Source organism: Fonsecaea monophora, assembly GCF_001642475.1.
Source record: "Fonsecaea monophora strain CBS 269.37 chromosome Unknown Scaff161, whole genome shotgun sequence".
NCBI classification, from domain to species: Eukaryota; Fungi; Ascomycota; class Eurotiomycetes; order Chaetothyriales; family Herpotrichiellaceae; genus Fonsecaea; species Fonsecaea monophora.
The window spans coordinates 37,572-51,860 of NW_019174092.1; the positions used below are offsets into that span (position 1 = coordinate 37,572).

The 14,289-nt window shown below is 51.0% G+C and overlaps 4 protein-coding genes across 4 annotated transcripts; 2 read left to right on the top strand and 2 right to left on the bottom strand.

The window, feature by feature from the left end:
* Positions 1 to 300: 300 nt before the first annotated feature.
* On the top strand, positions 301 to 1,548 carry AYO21_11470 (hypothetical protein; the record flags this gene model as incomplete). The annotated part of the gene is made up of 3 exons (XM_022661362.1): positions 301 to 523; positions 571 to 1,109; positions 1,195 to 1,548. 3 exons carry the CDS (start codon positions 301 to 303, stop codon positions 1,546 to 1,548), a joined length of 1,116 nt encoding a protein of 371 aa, XP_022506336.1.
* Positions 1,549 to 6,154: 4,606 nt separating this feature from the next.
* On the bottom strand, positions 6,155 to 6,662 carry AYO21_11471 (hypothetical protein; the record flags this gene model as incomplete). The annotated part of the gene is made up of 2 exons (XM_022661363.1): positions 6,155 to 6,339; positions 6,488 to 6,662. 2 exons carry the CDS (start codon positions 6,660 to 6,662, stop codon positions 6,155 to 6,157), a joined length of 360 nt encoding a protein of 119 aa, XP_022506337.1.
* A 2,026-nt stretch (positions 6,663 to 8,688) lies between these two features.
* Positions 8,689 to 9,801, bottom strand: AYO21_11472 (hypothetical protein; the record flags this gene model as incomplete). The annotated part of the gene is made up of 2 exons (XM_022661364.1): positions 8,689 to 9,426; positions 9,532 to 9,801. 2 exons carry the CDS (start codon positions 9,799 to 9,801, stop codon positions 8,689 to 8,691), a joined length of 1,008 nt encoding a protein of 335 aa, XP_022506338.1.
* Positions 9,802 to 12,940: 3,139 nt separating this feature from the next.
* On the top strand, positions 12,941 to 13,951 carry AYO21_11473 (hypothetical protein; the record flags this gene model as incomplete). Its single annotated transcript, XM_022661365.1, has 2 exons — positions 12,941 to 13,608; positions 13,669 to 13,951. 2 exons carry the CDS (start codon positions 12,941 to 12,943, stop codon positions 13,949 to 13,951), a joined length of 951 nt encoding a protein of 316 aa, XP_022506339.1.
* Between the last annotated feature and the right edge of the window lie 338 nt (positions 13,952 to 14,289).

Genomic DNA, 14,289 nt, shown 5'->3' on the forward strand with positions numbered 1-14,289 from the left:
GACGCGGGGACGGAATTCACTTGTTTCAAATGAAGGAGGCTTGGCAAGATAAAAATGTGATGATACAACAATATCAGTGGCGAAGGTGAGGCAAAAAGTGAATACATGGTGAAGTGCAACCAGGGTGACTTGAGAATAAATTTTCAATCACTTCAAATCCTTTTGATTTTCTTCTCATTCAACCATTCTCCAATTTTCGTTTCATTCACGCCACAGAATTGAGTCATCAACGCCACAGAATTAGATCATCAACGCCACATTCCAAGTTCTTTGTTTCTTTGTTTAAAAGGTCCGAGCGTCATGCCTACTCAAAGCAAGATGGTTGCAGACGACAATTCAATCCCAGCTGCGCTTCATGACTTCTTTCGTTCACTTGCACCAGAGCAACTGAGCTCAATCACCGAAGCTATTGCAGCTGTCATCCCTGTGCGCTCGACAAGCGAGAGGCGCAGGTCCTTCGTAGCGTGCAACAGACGGGCTATGACTACCAAGCGTCCTCTGAATGGCTTTATCGCATATCGAGGTGAGTACAACCATCTCCTCTCCTGGTCTCCGCTAATAACGTGATAGCATACTACAGCCCGGTGTTCAAGGGTGCAACCCAAAAAGTGAAAAGTGGCTTCATCAGGACTATGTGGGGAGAAGACAAGAAGAGATCGATGTGGACTTTGTTGGGAAAAGCATACTCCGACTTGAGAGACCATCATATGGAGGCCATCACAGTGGACAGGTTTCTGGCAGTTGCTGTTCCATTGCTTCCGATCGTCCCCATCGATCTGTACCTCACCAAGATGGGCTGGATACTCACCGTCGACGCCAGTGGTGAATCAGTCCTGATGCGATCTGCAAAATTCAATCCGGAACTGTTGGCTGCAGAGTATCCTCATCACACCAACTTGTCAGAACAAGATATCGTGGAACACTGTTACCGCCGCGGCCTGGTTGACCGTGGCCGTCGTCAGCGAACACGCCAACACCCATTGCGTGATGCGCTGGTTCAAAATGGCATGATGACAGACACAGACGTTGGTGCGATGGGCGGCAATGCTGTTTCTCACGACACACCTCCCGGCTGTGGTGCCTTGGCTCTTGCAGTTGTTCCTCAGACGGTATGTCATCAGTCCGGATTCTCAGTTCAGTTTCAATCGTCCAACCCATACTTGAGTCTAAAGCTGACTGACTTTATCAAATCAGGTTACTTCACCTTCCTCGGCCGAAAGCGTGAGCAGCAGCCCAGTCAGCCATACTCAAGAGCAGCAGTTGCCGACCCCTACTAGCAGTTCTGCCACCACTCCCAGTCTTGTTGTCGACAATGAAAATGAATATCATCATACAAATCTCGACTACCTTACAATTGAGGCTGTTACTGCCGACCAGCAATCTGCATATGCTCGAACCAACGGAGCTGGTCTTGCTGCGCTTCACTTCCATCCTCAGATTTCCCCCCCAATCTTAGGGTTTGATCCCCGGATCGTCCAAGATGACTTTGACCCCTTCAATCTGGACGTCTTCGGGTTCGACTTGAACGATAATGTGAAGAACATGTGAGAGCATATGCTGCGCGTCAAGGGACTTGATACATTGAAAAGAACAGAGGCAAACATTGTCCGGAATATCCACGCCAACAGAGCACGGAGGCAGAAATTGGGGGGCCTGTCTCCAGGGCTGGGAGCTACAGGGAAATACATTGGGTGCGGTTGGGCTGGAGACGGGGTGATGGCAAGGCCACCGGCTTGAGCCCAGGAAGGAAAGCTCCAGCGTGGAATGTCTACGGTCACTGTTTCAACAGAAACAGAAATTAATTGCACCATGGATGCGTGTGTTGGGGGTGACCAAATGTTTCAAGCATGTTGCATACATGCAGACGTGGCAAGGCCACGCAGATACATAGCTGTTTTCCATAGAGCTGATAGCCAACAAGGAGAAACATTGAAATCCAGCCATCCTCCCTGCTTCCTTGATTCGTGAAGGTGTTGTGGTACCATCCAAACAAGGGTCTCACGTCGAAATGCCCATCCAGCAGAGCAGTCCTGGCCCACGGTGAGATGGTAAACGCGCCCAAAGGGCGCAGGCAGCACAGTGATTCCCGCTCGACGCCAGTTCCGATGTAGGCCAAGAGATGTCCCAGTACCCGTCCGTGCCGGGGTCAGAAAAAACAAGTATGGATCCTGGCCCTTCATCAATCCTGGCTCTTCATGAATCCTGGCTCTTCATGTATCCTGGCTCTTTACCAACCCATGGACACTCGTAGATGTGGTCTGTAGGTTTGACGGTTGGAAATTCCTTGTGGCTGTACATGTTTCCCCGGAACAAAGGACGGCAAGAAATCTCTGGCGAGAGAAGTGAGGAGGGGTCTCAGGCGGTATTTCTCGAAGCCTGATCCACAGCATGTTAGCCAGCAAACATTCGAAGGTGCAGAGACTGATTGACACGAGGGGAGAGCTGGGAGTTGCTCACTTGGAGAGACTTGCGGGGAATCCAGGCCGGAACTGTGCTTGTCCAGAAGCTGGAGGATGAGATGGCGGACGATGGTTTGGACATTCAAACTCGGCAAGATTGCAAGCCCCCAAAGCTAGCGCAGCCAGGGCAGTCAGCAACTTGTACGATCTTCTTGGGCACCAACATACCTTGTTCTTGAACTCGCATTGCATGATTCATCCCGACAGCCTGGATTCCACAGCTGTCAACAACATTGTAATTTCATGCCTTGGACTTTGTAGCTGAACTGTGATCCTTCTCGGGTTTCGTAACTCGTCACGTTGCCCTTTGAAACTGCGCGCTGCTGCACGCTGCATGTTGACGCTCCAAGCCAACTCAGCACCTTGAGCCATGCAAGTTGCTTTTTGAAACCGCAAGACATTGAAACCCCATTCTTCCCTCGCTATCCGCGCCGCAGACCGCCAATCAACCCTGCAGTTCAGGATCAATCGTTGTAGCTGCATCTTGATCGAGATCCATGGAGGCAGAAGGATTCAATCTTCCACGCAAACTCGATGTATTTTGCCGGATGTCAGCTGAAGTCGAGACAGCTGAGTGAGAAATAAGTGAGAAAGAAGTGACAAGATTTTTGAAATCCATGAGATCTGACTGAGAAACAGTTGACAGCATGATTGAACCCCTCGAGCGGTTGCGTCATGGACATTTCCTGGTGCTTTGAACTGTATTTGATCCTGCTTGCTTATTCCCTTTGCCTGTTGAAACTCCGGCAGCAAGCCACCCACGCCAATTTGAGGGGGATAGTGCTGGAAGCTCGACAGAGAAGGATTCTGTTGGAATGCTGACAGGGAGCCTTGAGCGACTTGTTCAAGTTTTCTGCTTCTTCTCCTGCTTTGAACGAGTCGATTCTTCGTTCGCCCTCTTCAGCTGGCGGAGTTCCTCCTCTCACGTCGACCTTCTCTTGTAATTCGGTCAATCTGGGGACGTTGGGCTTGGGATACCTCAGCTGGCAGCACTCTGCGATGTCGTTGATGTTTTCTATCGCTCCTTGGACTCGTAAGGAGCCCAAAGGCGTCGCTAGATCGATCGTGTTTGGACACGCAGTCTGTTGGAATGTGAAAAGAGAGCCGTCCTGGCATGTTCAAAGGACTGCTGGAATTGCTGACAGGATAGACATAGGCCCCAAGTTCCAAGAAGCCTGTTGGGAGATCGACAGAGACGGATCTAGTTGGAAAGTTGATAGGCAAGCTGTCTGTTGGAAGTTGAAGTAGAGGGATCTTCCCAGGTTCCAAAGATCCTGTTGAATTGTCGACAAGAGCCGCCATCGGATGTCGTCCAGGATGATATATGTCTTTGTTAGGTGCTTAACTGGTGAACGACAGACACCGTGCACTGCTTTTCGACTGCCATGAGACACATGCAGTGCGAATCTCTTTCAGGCGGATGGAATAATGCCACAATTCCGATCTCATTGTCATGCCCAACAGATCCGTCACATCTGAATCTGGACCACACCACATCCATGAACGCTCAAGTCAACGTCAATATCTCCATTACGATGGGACAGTCCACGCATCGGCAAGATCCATGGCAAAGGAGTTCGGATGAGAAGAGCAGACAATGAAATCCAGTCATCCACCATGTGACGTAATGCGTGACGTAATGTGTGACGTAATGGAGGTCAAGAATTCTGTCCGTGTGGTTACAAAAGGCCGTGTCCCTCGGCCGTCGACAGTTCTCTTCCTTCATCTGAAATGCAACTTGCCACGCGGCCCCGCCTTCGCTATCACTTGCCCCCTGCTGCCACCCGTTCTCCATTACTTGCCATCTGCGGCCGCCCGCTCTCTAGCACTGGCCACAGACGTCCCCCAGGGTGATGCATTTGTTGAGTTTTTGATTAGTGGACGATGACATCCTGGGCGACGCCCGTGGTAGGGCTCCGCTCTGTGGCGCCAGGATTCATCCAGTCGCTGCTATATTCGTACTGTTGTGACCTGATGTTTGAATTCATCATTGAAGGATCGTAACGCCCAGTGTTGTCGAGTGTAGTGAAGCTCGGGAAGGACTCGTATTGTTTGAGCGGGGGCAACGATGGATCGTTTGACCACTCCTTCATGCTTAGCATGTTGAGATGCTTGTTGTTGGAAATGCCTCGTAGGTCTGGTCGTATCTCTGGGAAGTATCAGTACTGGTAAATAATGCAGGTATGGTGGGATTCTGACTCACACTCGGAGAACATGTTGCCCGCAGGCAGTCACCCGCGGTGTATCAGTCGGTGAGTATACTTGGTTGATAAGCATGAATAACTGATGGTACCAAAGTACTGTAGGAGTTCGACAGGGGATCCGTCCGTTGGAGGACGTGAAGGTTGGCTGGAGGACGTGAAAGTCAGTTAGATGTAGATAAAGAGGTGACTGGTAGACGCTGTGCACTTACTGTATATCATAGGTGTCGCCCAACAAGACAAAGGGTTTGGCGTCTGCTGGGTATTTGCTCTAGTCTTGATTGTGATGGAAGGGCCATCGCAAATATCGTTGTTACCACCACCCTCCCGTACTGAAGGGGTATTTGCTGCGCATCTGCGCTAGTCTTGATTGTGATGGAAGGACCATTGTAAATGTCATCGTCACCACCACCCCGAGCTAGAGGAATCTTAGCTTCGAAACGTTTTGTCAATCAGGGAAAGTAAGGCGTACCCAACACTTGGGTGGCGGGAATGATGAATCTAGGGAAGTCATGGCGTTTAAGACCAGCGGATAGCTGTTGAGGTCAGCATACGATGTGACAGACAGAAAGGATTGCTTGAGGTGAAGCAGAGGTGTGAGGGTGAGGGTAAGTACGACGTCGTCCACAACGACACACAAGACAGAAAGAAAAAAAAAGGACAGAGGGCGTGGATGGTAACGACACTGACCTGCAATGCAACATTAAAAGAGGATAGAAGGCGTGATGTCGGCCCGGGGCCGACCCCTTGGTCAATCTTGCTGACGTTTCGGAACGCCAGGTAACATTGTTCAGGTAAGGATGGTTAAAATATTGGTCGTTAAGATATGCGTTGGTAATGATGAAGGGATTGTTATTAATATTCATGCTCCCAACAGCGGACTCTGCGAGTCCCGCAGGTAGAACGCACCATTGGCGTAAGGAGAGGGAACGAGGATAGAAGGTGTGTGAAGGTAAATGTGGGATTGATTGTCTCATTAAGTACTATGGAAGTGCTGAAGCCACGTAATGGCCACGTAATGGCCGCGTGATAGGCCACGTAAAAGCTATGGAAGGCAAGTGCCACAGGTACTGATGCAATCGCATGCGGTATTGAGGTGTTGCAGGCACCTGCCATGGAGAATCCACAACCAGGTGTCTGGCTTGGGGCGACAGTGCAGGAGACCATGAACCCAGCCACGCTGGAAAGAGAAGGCTTGTCAATCTTGCTGACGTTCGGAACGTCAGCTTGGTAGCATTGAGAGACTTCGTACATTATGAGGCAGGGGTTGTTATTGATATTCATGCTCCATACAGCTGAATCTATGACTCCGCAGGTAGCTAACGTGATGGGTATTCCCTTTGGCCTTCAGGAATTCCTGAATGGTGTCACCAGTGGCGTTTGGGAGTGCTTGCTCAGGAGCCATTTTCTCCCACTGGCTCCTCCTTGAGGGCATCTCGAGACCAACCATTCGTTTCCCCTTCTTGTGACTCCCCCTTGAGAGCGTCTGCAAGATCAACGGTTCGTTTCTTCTTGTGACTCGTTGAATGGCAGGGTAATGCGGTAAACGACGTATGCGTACATGCGGTGGAATATTTGGCGCGACGTCTTCAGGGCGTCAATGATGGCCGATAGACCAGGTGCGAGGGAAACAATGTCTGCTGCTGATCGAGCTGCATCACGCTCCTTGTAGACCATGTCTAACAAGATGTGGATGGGTGAGAACCTTCTTGCGCTTGATACCAACTGGGCTGGAAGTGCTCCGGGGCGGTGGAATTACCGTACTAGTTGGACAAGTTATGCTCCAGCTGGTCAACGAGTGGACGAGGGTCAATGATCTAGGCGTACGCCTACTAGCACTGATGTGTGGCTCGGACTCGAGGCGTTCAGACTTCATGACACGCTCGAGTTCGACTTGGTGGGCTTGAAGCCGGTATGGCTCAATCTTTGGCTTAAGCTGGTCCGTGGTAATCTTGAGGTTCCGGATGAATGCAGCCAGCTTAAATAAGATCTTGCTGTCCATGGGAGAGTCTAGCTTTATCCGCAGGCCGTCTTTACCCGTCTTTACCCACAAGCCTTTGAGGGACTGTTTGTCGGAGGATGTGCATCTTCACATTCGGTCCTGACGTCAGTCAGTCCCAGACATTCTGCGTAGAGATATCTATCTTTATGTCTTTGCTTCTTTTTTTATTTTGACCAATCTAAGGCACGAAGCTGTCGCGAGACCTGGCTGCTTCCAGGTCGGCCATTTTGTCATTCAGTGCCTCGCGAAGGTGTTTGGCATCATCGCTGGTCTTCCAGGTTGGAAATGCTCCGAGGTGGTAAGTTCAGTGTACTAGTTGGATAAGTTATACTCCAACTGGTCAACGAGTAGACGATGGTCAATGACCTGGGCGTACGCCCAACTGGGACTGATGTGCCACCCGGTGCGCTCGCAACCGGCACAGCTCTATCTTTGGCTTCAGCTGGTCCCACTCGGTCTGTGGGTTCCGTCGCAATCTTGAGATTGCGGACGAATGCAGCCATCTTCCATAAGATTCTGCTGTCTGTGGGAGAGTTCAGTTCTGCGGTACGTGCTTGATCTTAAGTAGTCGATTCTCTTTTGTCGCCAAGCTTTACCCGCAGGCCGTCTTTACCCGTCTTTATCCGCGCCGTTGATGGGCTGTTTGTTGGAGGATGTGCATCTTCGCACTGGGTCCTGATGTCATTCAGTTCTGACGTCATTCAGTCCCAGACATTCTAGGGTGCAGAGATATCTGTCTTTGTGTCTTTATTTCTTTGTTTCTTTTGACCAATCTGAGGCACGAAGCTGTCGCGAGATCTGGCTGCTTCCAGGTTGACCATTTGTCATTCAGTCCCTCGCGAAGGTGTTTGCATCGCTGGTCTTCCAGGTTGGAAATGCTCCGAGACAGGAGCAAGGGAGGTGGGATAGGCAGTATCAGGGGATGTGCACCAGCAGGTGAATGAACAAGGCGTGCTCGCGGAGACTGTAGCCTCTAAGAGGCAATGGGCAACGCCAGTGGCAAAGGCTTTATTGGTGGGGGCGATGTCTTGTTCAATGACATCCAGGAGGGAAGAGATGCTAATGGATCTTTGTTTCTGTTGAGAACGAGTACATTGGAGGACGCCCCCGACACGTCTCCCTCCGTTATGCAACTCTTGAATAATTCCTGCAAGCATGCGATTTCGTGCTCGCCGTCTTTGATGCGATGCTTGTCTAGCGAGTAGATCACCTTTTGACTTGTGATGAGTATACAGCCCTCCTTTAGTCGGTGATTCGCCAGTTACCTCTGGGCTGAGACTCAGCCAGCGTCGACAATCTTCTGACCTTGAACCTCGTTTGTGGTGGATCCAAGTCAATGTCGGCCATATCGCCAGAAGTTCATGGACATTTGGTGTTGGATCGGGTATATTTGGTCGACTCTGAGGTCAAGAGTCGGCTGGTTGACTGTGGTAGGTCTGTCAAGAGAAGATGAGGCGCGAAGCTGCTGCCCCCTTTCCCCCCCAAGCCGGTGGCGACTCGTAAAAAACTTTTGAGTAGTACAGTGCTTCTTGGCCTTCTTCGCCTTCGATCCCGTCGTCATTCAGTCCTAGACACTCAATATGTCTATCGAGAAGAGCCGGTTTTCCCTGGTCAGGTACATAACTGTCAGAAATTTCCAGAATGCGACTGAATCGCTTCATACTCTGCGACGACGTTAAAATTGAACGAAGGTAATTAATTCCCACTGAGAGTGAGCCCGTTGAACGCCACGCAATGCTGGTTGGTAGTTTTCGTCACAATGCGGATCTCCATATTCCATCAATCCAGATATGGAAGGCTTGTGGTCAAATACAGGCGAATGGACTCGGGCAGCAAGAGTTGATCACGCGGGCTTCGGCTTGTGTTTGGAAAGAACGCACCCGAGTGACTTGAGCCACACGTTCGACGTGAGGTGGTCGACGTCTGAGAATTATCTTTTTCGTCTTTCGATCGTCGATCGAGGTGGTCCTGCTCGGAAGGAGGAGGTCTCTCAATCACCTAGTGGCTCCAAGGAGTAAGTCGCTCCTCAACGGCGTCCAGCGCCTTGAGTAAATGTAGGTCCGGGTGTCTGCTGCGTCCAGCGCCTTGAGTAATTATAGGTTTGAGTATCGATGGCGTTCCAGCGCCTCGAGTAATTGTAAGTATGGGTGTCGGCGGCGTCCAGCGCCTCAAGGGACTTGAAGTCCGGATGCTCTTCAACGGTATCCAGCCGAGAGAAGTGCAGATCGATGTCGACACCTTCAACAAATCCCAATACTTTTCCTCGATAGCGAGGATCATGAGGATAGGTGAAGGTCGGGGGGTAGAAGTGAGTTGTAGTAGGAGGCCGGGAACGATCCCAGCCTCCAAGGAATCTGGGGACCAGGGACAATATCCCCTCGGGCGATACAGCGGGCTCTGCCGCCGCCTCGGCCACCTTCTGTGGATCGGGTATGTAACCTGTGGAAGATTCGAAGACGGTGACGTTGAAGAATGACTCCTCCTCGCCGGCACCTGTGGGCCGATCAATCACCGCGCGGGTGTTGATTCCGGTTGTCGAGGTACGGCAGTTGTAGCAACCACGGTATGTGGTGAAAAGTGAATTGTCCCTCGGGTCGACCACGAAGACGACATTTCCCGATGCCGACGATAGCCTGAACTTTACTCTCACGATCGAACCAGATAAAAGGCATGTACAAGAGTGGTAGCTTCGTTCAACTTTGCCATCAACCAGAACTTCCGGCACGATCCGCCAAAGGTCAAATGTACCCAGAAGATCTATCATCTAATCCTCCTGTTCAGCTCCGACGGTCTCCTGCTCTTGAATTTCGTTTGTGGTGGGTCCGAGTCAACATTAGCAATTCGCCAGTTGTCTCTGGCGCCACCTCACTAGGTGTTGACCCCCGTTGTCGACAGGCGGTATTTGGTGCAAAGGGTCGCCGCAGTTGTAGCAACCACCGTCCATGATGTTGACTGACGTTGTCAACGACGTTGTCAGAGGGCGGTACCGCAGTTGTAACAGCGGCGGCCCATGGCGTTGACCCGCTTTGTCGGCCGGCGGTGCCTGATGCGATGAATCCCGCAGGTATAGCAGCCTCTGTCCATGATGTTGGACGGTGGATGTGAGGGTGTGTTCAAGGATGGAGAGAACCAAGGCCATGGTTTTGAGTCAAAGGACCTAGTAGTGCACAGTGAAGCATTAGTTTATGTGAAGTGCAGCAGCTAGTGACGGTGAGACTGAGAGAGGTGCAGAGGAGGAAAAGGACTCACTTTGTCGATGGGCATTGAAACATTTTGCTGTCTGGACAATGACATGAAGCATCCAGAGGGAGATGTACACAAAGGAAAAGGATACACAAAGGGAGGCCGAATGTGCTGAGGCATGCAGAGATGCAGCGGTGCGGAAAAGAGGGAGAGTGGGAGAGATGCAGCAGAGAGAGAAGTGCAGAGGTGCAGCAGGAAAGAAAAAGACTCGCTTTGTTGACAAACAACCTGGAAGAACCACTGTTGATGCAACCACGACAACAAACACTGACGTATGTTGGTCGTTGCTTGTGCATTCACAGCCTGATGCAAACAAGCTTTCTTGTGCAGACTCCGGATAGGTGGATGAGTGGGTGGGTGGGTCCGCGGGTCAAGCTTTCTCCGACCCCTAAATCACGTGCGGGGAACGACATGTTCGGAGATAGTCGGGGCATCCAGAGCTGCTCGGGGTTACCCGGAGTTACTCCGCATTAACTCCGTGGCTCCGGATTTAACTCCGGAACCATGCGCGGGGACACGCGGGTCGAGCTCTGTCAGACATGGTCGAGTCAGCACCTGCGACAAGAACGCGACACGGATTCACGTGAAGTCGTACCAAACGTCGTACCAAAGTGGCGTTCTTTGTGTAACCCTGTACAACGTCGTCGCTGTGAGGAAGCTGGAGACACAAAGCCAAAGAGACGGACACCCAGATGCAGAGATTGGGAAAGAGACAGACAAAGAAATGCAGGCGCAGAGACGCGTCAGAAGGCCAGGAGTTCACGTCAAGATACGCAGACATACAGACATTGTCTTTGACCCTCGCAACTTTCTTCAGTGTTGTCATCATGGTAGATGACACGAATGCAGATACGCAAATGCAGACGTGGAAACACCGACACGGAGATACAGACACAGTTGCAGACACAGATGCGGAGACATAGGAGAAACAGAGACAGAGACAGAGACAGACGCAGGCAAACAGACATCAGGAGGTGAGGAGTTGAGGAGTTCAGGATCTCAGGGAAAGGCGTACAGATGTGACATATATGATGTCTGTTTCGCAACGTCCTCCAACATGGTCCTGATTCTGTGTTTTCCTTCATCCCCGTCGTTGTGAGGATTTTCAGAAGCAGAATCAACAATGCACACAAAAATGTGGAGATATGAGTCCATTGTTTTGGTCCTCGCAACATCCTTCAACATCACCGTCGCGAGGAGATGGAGATACAGAGGCACTTACCCCCTTTTGCCTGCAGTGTGGCCTCATCTTTGCTGCCGCCTGACATCACCGTGGTGAAAGGTCGCAGAGACACAGACAGCTGTGCCCTTTTTTCGACAGAGTCCGGGAACCCAGGGAAAAGGTACAGATAGGATAGAATGTCTTGACGATGCAATTTCCTTGATCATCATCTTTTGACATGGTCGTCGTGAAACTTTGTAGATGTCGGCGAACTAGCTCCGGTGTTGCAGATGACTCCCCCACCTTCTGGCAGCGGACTCGACTCTCGGGCAACAAGGACGGGTCAACACCCCATACCAAGTCGTGCATCTATGACGTACACGGCATTGACCTAGCAACCATTGTTTCCTTGGCCGTTCTCGTGGTGAAAAGTTGTAGATATCGAGGCAATCACCTCGTCTTCTGCAGAAAATTCTTCTCTTTTCTCTACGGAGTTCTCTATCGGTGCCTCGTTATCTACGCAGCGGCCGGGGCGCGTCCGCGATTGGTGTTTAGCTACGACCTGCACTACTTTGACGGCTTCAACCTCATTATTGTTCTCGTGAGGGTGTTGCTGGTACAGAGGCATTTACCACCCTTTTCCTCCAGCGAACCTTTTCCTTTTCTTGCAGAATACGCGCTCTTTGTTGTAGAATCTTCTCCTTTTATTTGTCGAAGACTCTCCTTTTCTCTGTCGAAGACTCCTTTTCTCTGTCGAAGACTCTCCTTTTCTCTGCAAAGTCTTTTTTTCTACGCGGCAACAAGGCATTCCATGGGATTGCCTGAAGACGAGTGTGTGTGTGGCGTGCCATCTTGGATATATCTTCATTTACAACATCGTGGTGCAAGATTATATACAGAGGCAGCTGGATCCTTTTCTGCAAGTGTATTCTCCTTTTTCTACAAAAGAATCTTCTCTTTTCTGCAGAAAACTCTCCCTCTTCTACATCCTTTTGATACGGAGTCTTCTACTTTTGTCTGCGGATGTCTCTACTTCTGTAGATTATTCCCCTTTTGATACAGAGTCTTCTACCTTTGTCTGCGGATGTCTCTACTTCTGTAGAGTATTCCCCTTTTGGATTGGCAGAGTACTCGAGGAGTTTTTCTTGTTTCTACTCCTCCATTATCTACATGGTATATATCTTCCTGTTTCTACTCCTCCATTATCTACATGGTATATATCTTCTTGTTTCTACTCCTCCATTATCTACATGGTATATATCTTCTGCGTTCTACAGGTTCGCCTTCTCTTTTCGGAGCATATCCCCCCCCTTTTGCTACAGAATGCTCTTCCTTTCTACAGACTTACCACTCTGCGCGACAGGGACCCGTCATGGACCACCCGCAGTGACCCCGGGCAGACGTGACGGGGACGGTCCTGACTTTTGAACCCGGTTGTGAGCACGGTGCAGAGCAGGGGAAGCCGCCTCCCACCGTTCTCTGCGCGCTCCTCGGTCAAATGGTCTCTTCTCTGGTTTCCTTTCCCCCTTTTCTCTCTCTCTCTCAGGGACGCACCAGTTGAACTTTACAGACACGAGTGTTTTCTGAATTCCTTGTCTTGTGTTTTGAGAACTCTATACTCAGAATTGAGTGAGTTTCTTTGCTTTGTTCACGTTGTTAAATCATCTCTCCAGAGTTGTTAGCCCGAAGTCATTGCTCTTCTAGCAAGCATTCAGATCTCGGCAGGACAAGTGAACATCTCTCCACCCACCAGGCCGTAAGTACTGCTCCTCGTGCACCTCGTCTTACTCTAACCTTCATTTAGGACAGTTCGACACTATTGTCCTTTTGCTTTCCGTCAACCTACAACCTCTACACATCTTTCATCACCACAATGGCCTCGAGTGATCACCAAATGTTCCCTGTAACCCTCGAGAGAACCCCCACATCGATCGACAAACCATTCACCCTTCGCCGGCTATACGAGACCGGTAACCTGAGGAGATCCGGGCTCTTGGAGCAGCCTGAACCAAGCCAATACCTGAACAAAAAGATTTGCGCCATACGGGGCAACGTTGTCCAGCTCCTCGTCGATGGAGTTATCACCGCTGCCAACACGGAGCTCTCCGGCAGTCATTTTGCCAACAACGTCGATAGTGGCGTTCACGAAGCTGGCGGCCAGCGACTACGCCAGGCGTGCCGTGCCTTGGGAGGTTGCGCGGTCGGTGGCGCAAAGGCCACCAACGGCCACGGCCTTGCGGCCAGGTGGCTGATCCACGCGGTGGCTCCGGTCTTCAGCAGCGCCATGCAAGGTGAGCGTGGACTCCAGCTCAGGTCCGCATATCTCAATGGAATGCGATGCGCCGTCCAAAATCGGTGCCGCACGATTGCCATTTCGTGTTTGTCCATCGGGCCGTATGGCTTCCCAACCGGGACGTCGGCAATGATTGCTCTTGAAGCAGTCAAAGAGTTCCTGCAAGGCCCCAGTGGGCATGTCCTCAGAAAGGTTATCCTTGTCGTTACCACCCTCCATGAAGCCGAGGTCTATGCGATGTGCTTGCCGTACGTGTCCCCTTGCATCCCTCTCGTTGCTGTACTGTGCTAACTTTGTACTTGATCTAGGCGATACTTTCCTCCGACGCGTTCTGACCTCGGTCTCCCGCCGACCGAGCCCCTCCTGCCCACACTTACCTTTCAGCCTTGGGGCCCATCGGGCTACAGGAATTCTGGCCCGTATGGGCAGATCTTTTGCCACCCAGCTGTAGGAAATGCAGACAACGCGGTGGAACCAGAGGAGAGGAGAGCGCCAATTGAGACACTGGCAGTCGACGATCGCGCCGAGGACCCGGCCAGCCTCCTCGCAGCCATGAAGGACACCTTTCGTGGTTGGTTTGCCTGTTTTTGATTCGTTGTTTACAACATCTCACAACCGCACGATCACATGGCGAACGTTTTCACTTTGAACCCTTGGTCCTTTGACCGAGAGACAGGCCGTGGGGCCAATTTCGACTGGTGTATGGGGGGAGAAGTGCTCTGCAAAGGCAGGCACAGTATGGATACTGGAAGAATGATGGGAATCCCACACACACTACATTTTTATTCATTGTGTGTTGACCCCCATGATCATGACCATCCACCGGTCGTGTTGGTCGTCTGTGCAAAAACCTCGATTTCTATCCGAGTGTACTTCTATCCTTGCTTTACAAGTGTTACTGCTCGCGAAATGGCGACATTGGTATGATT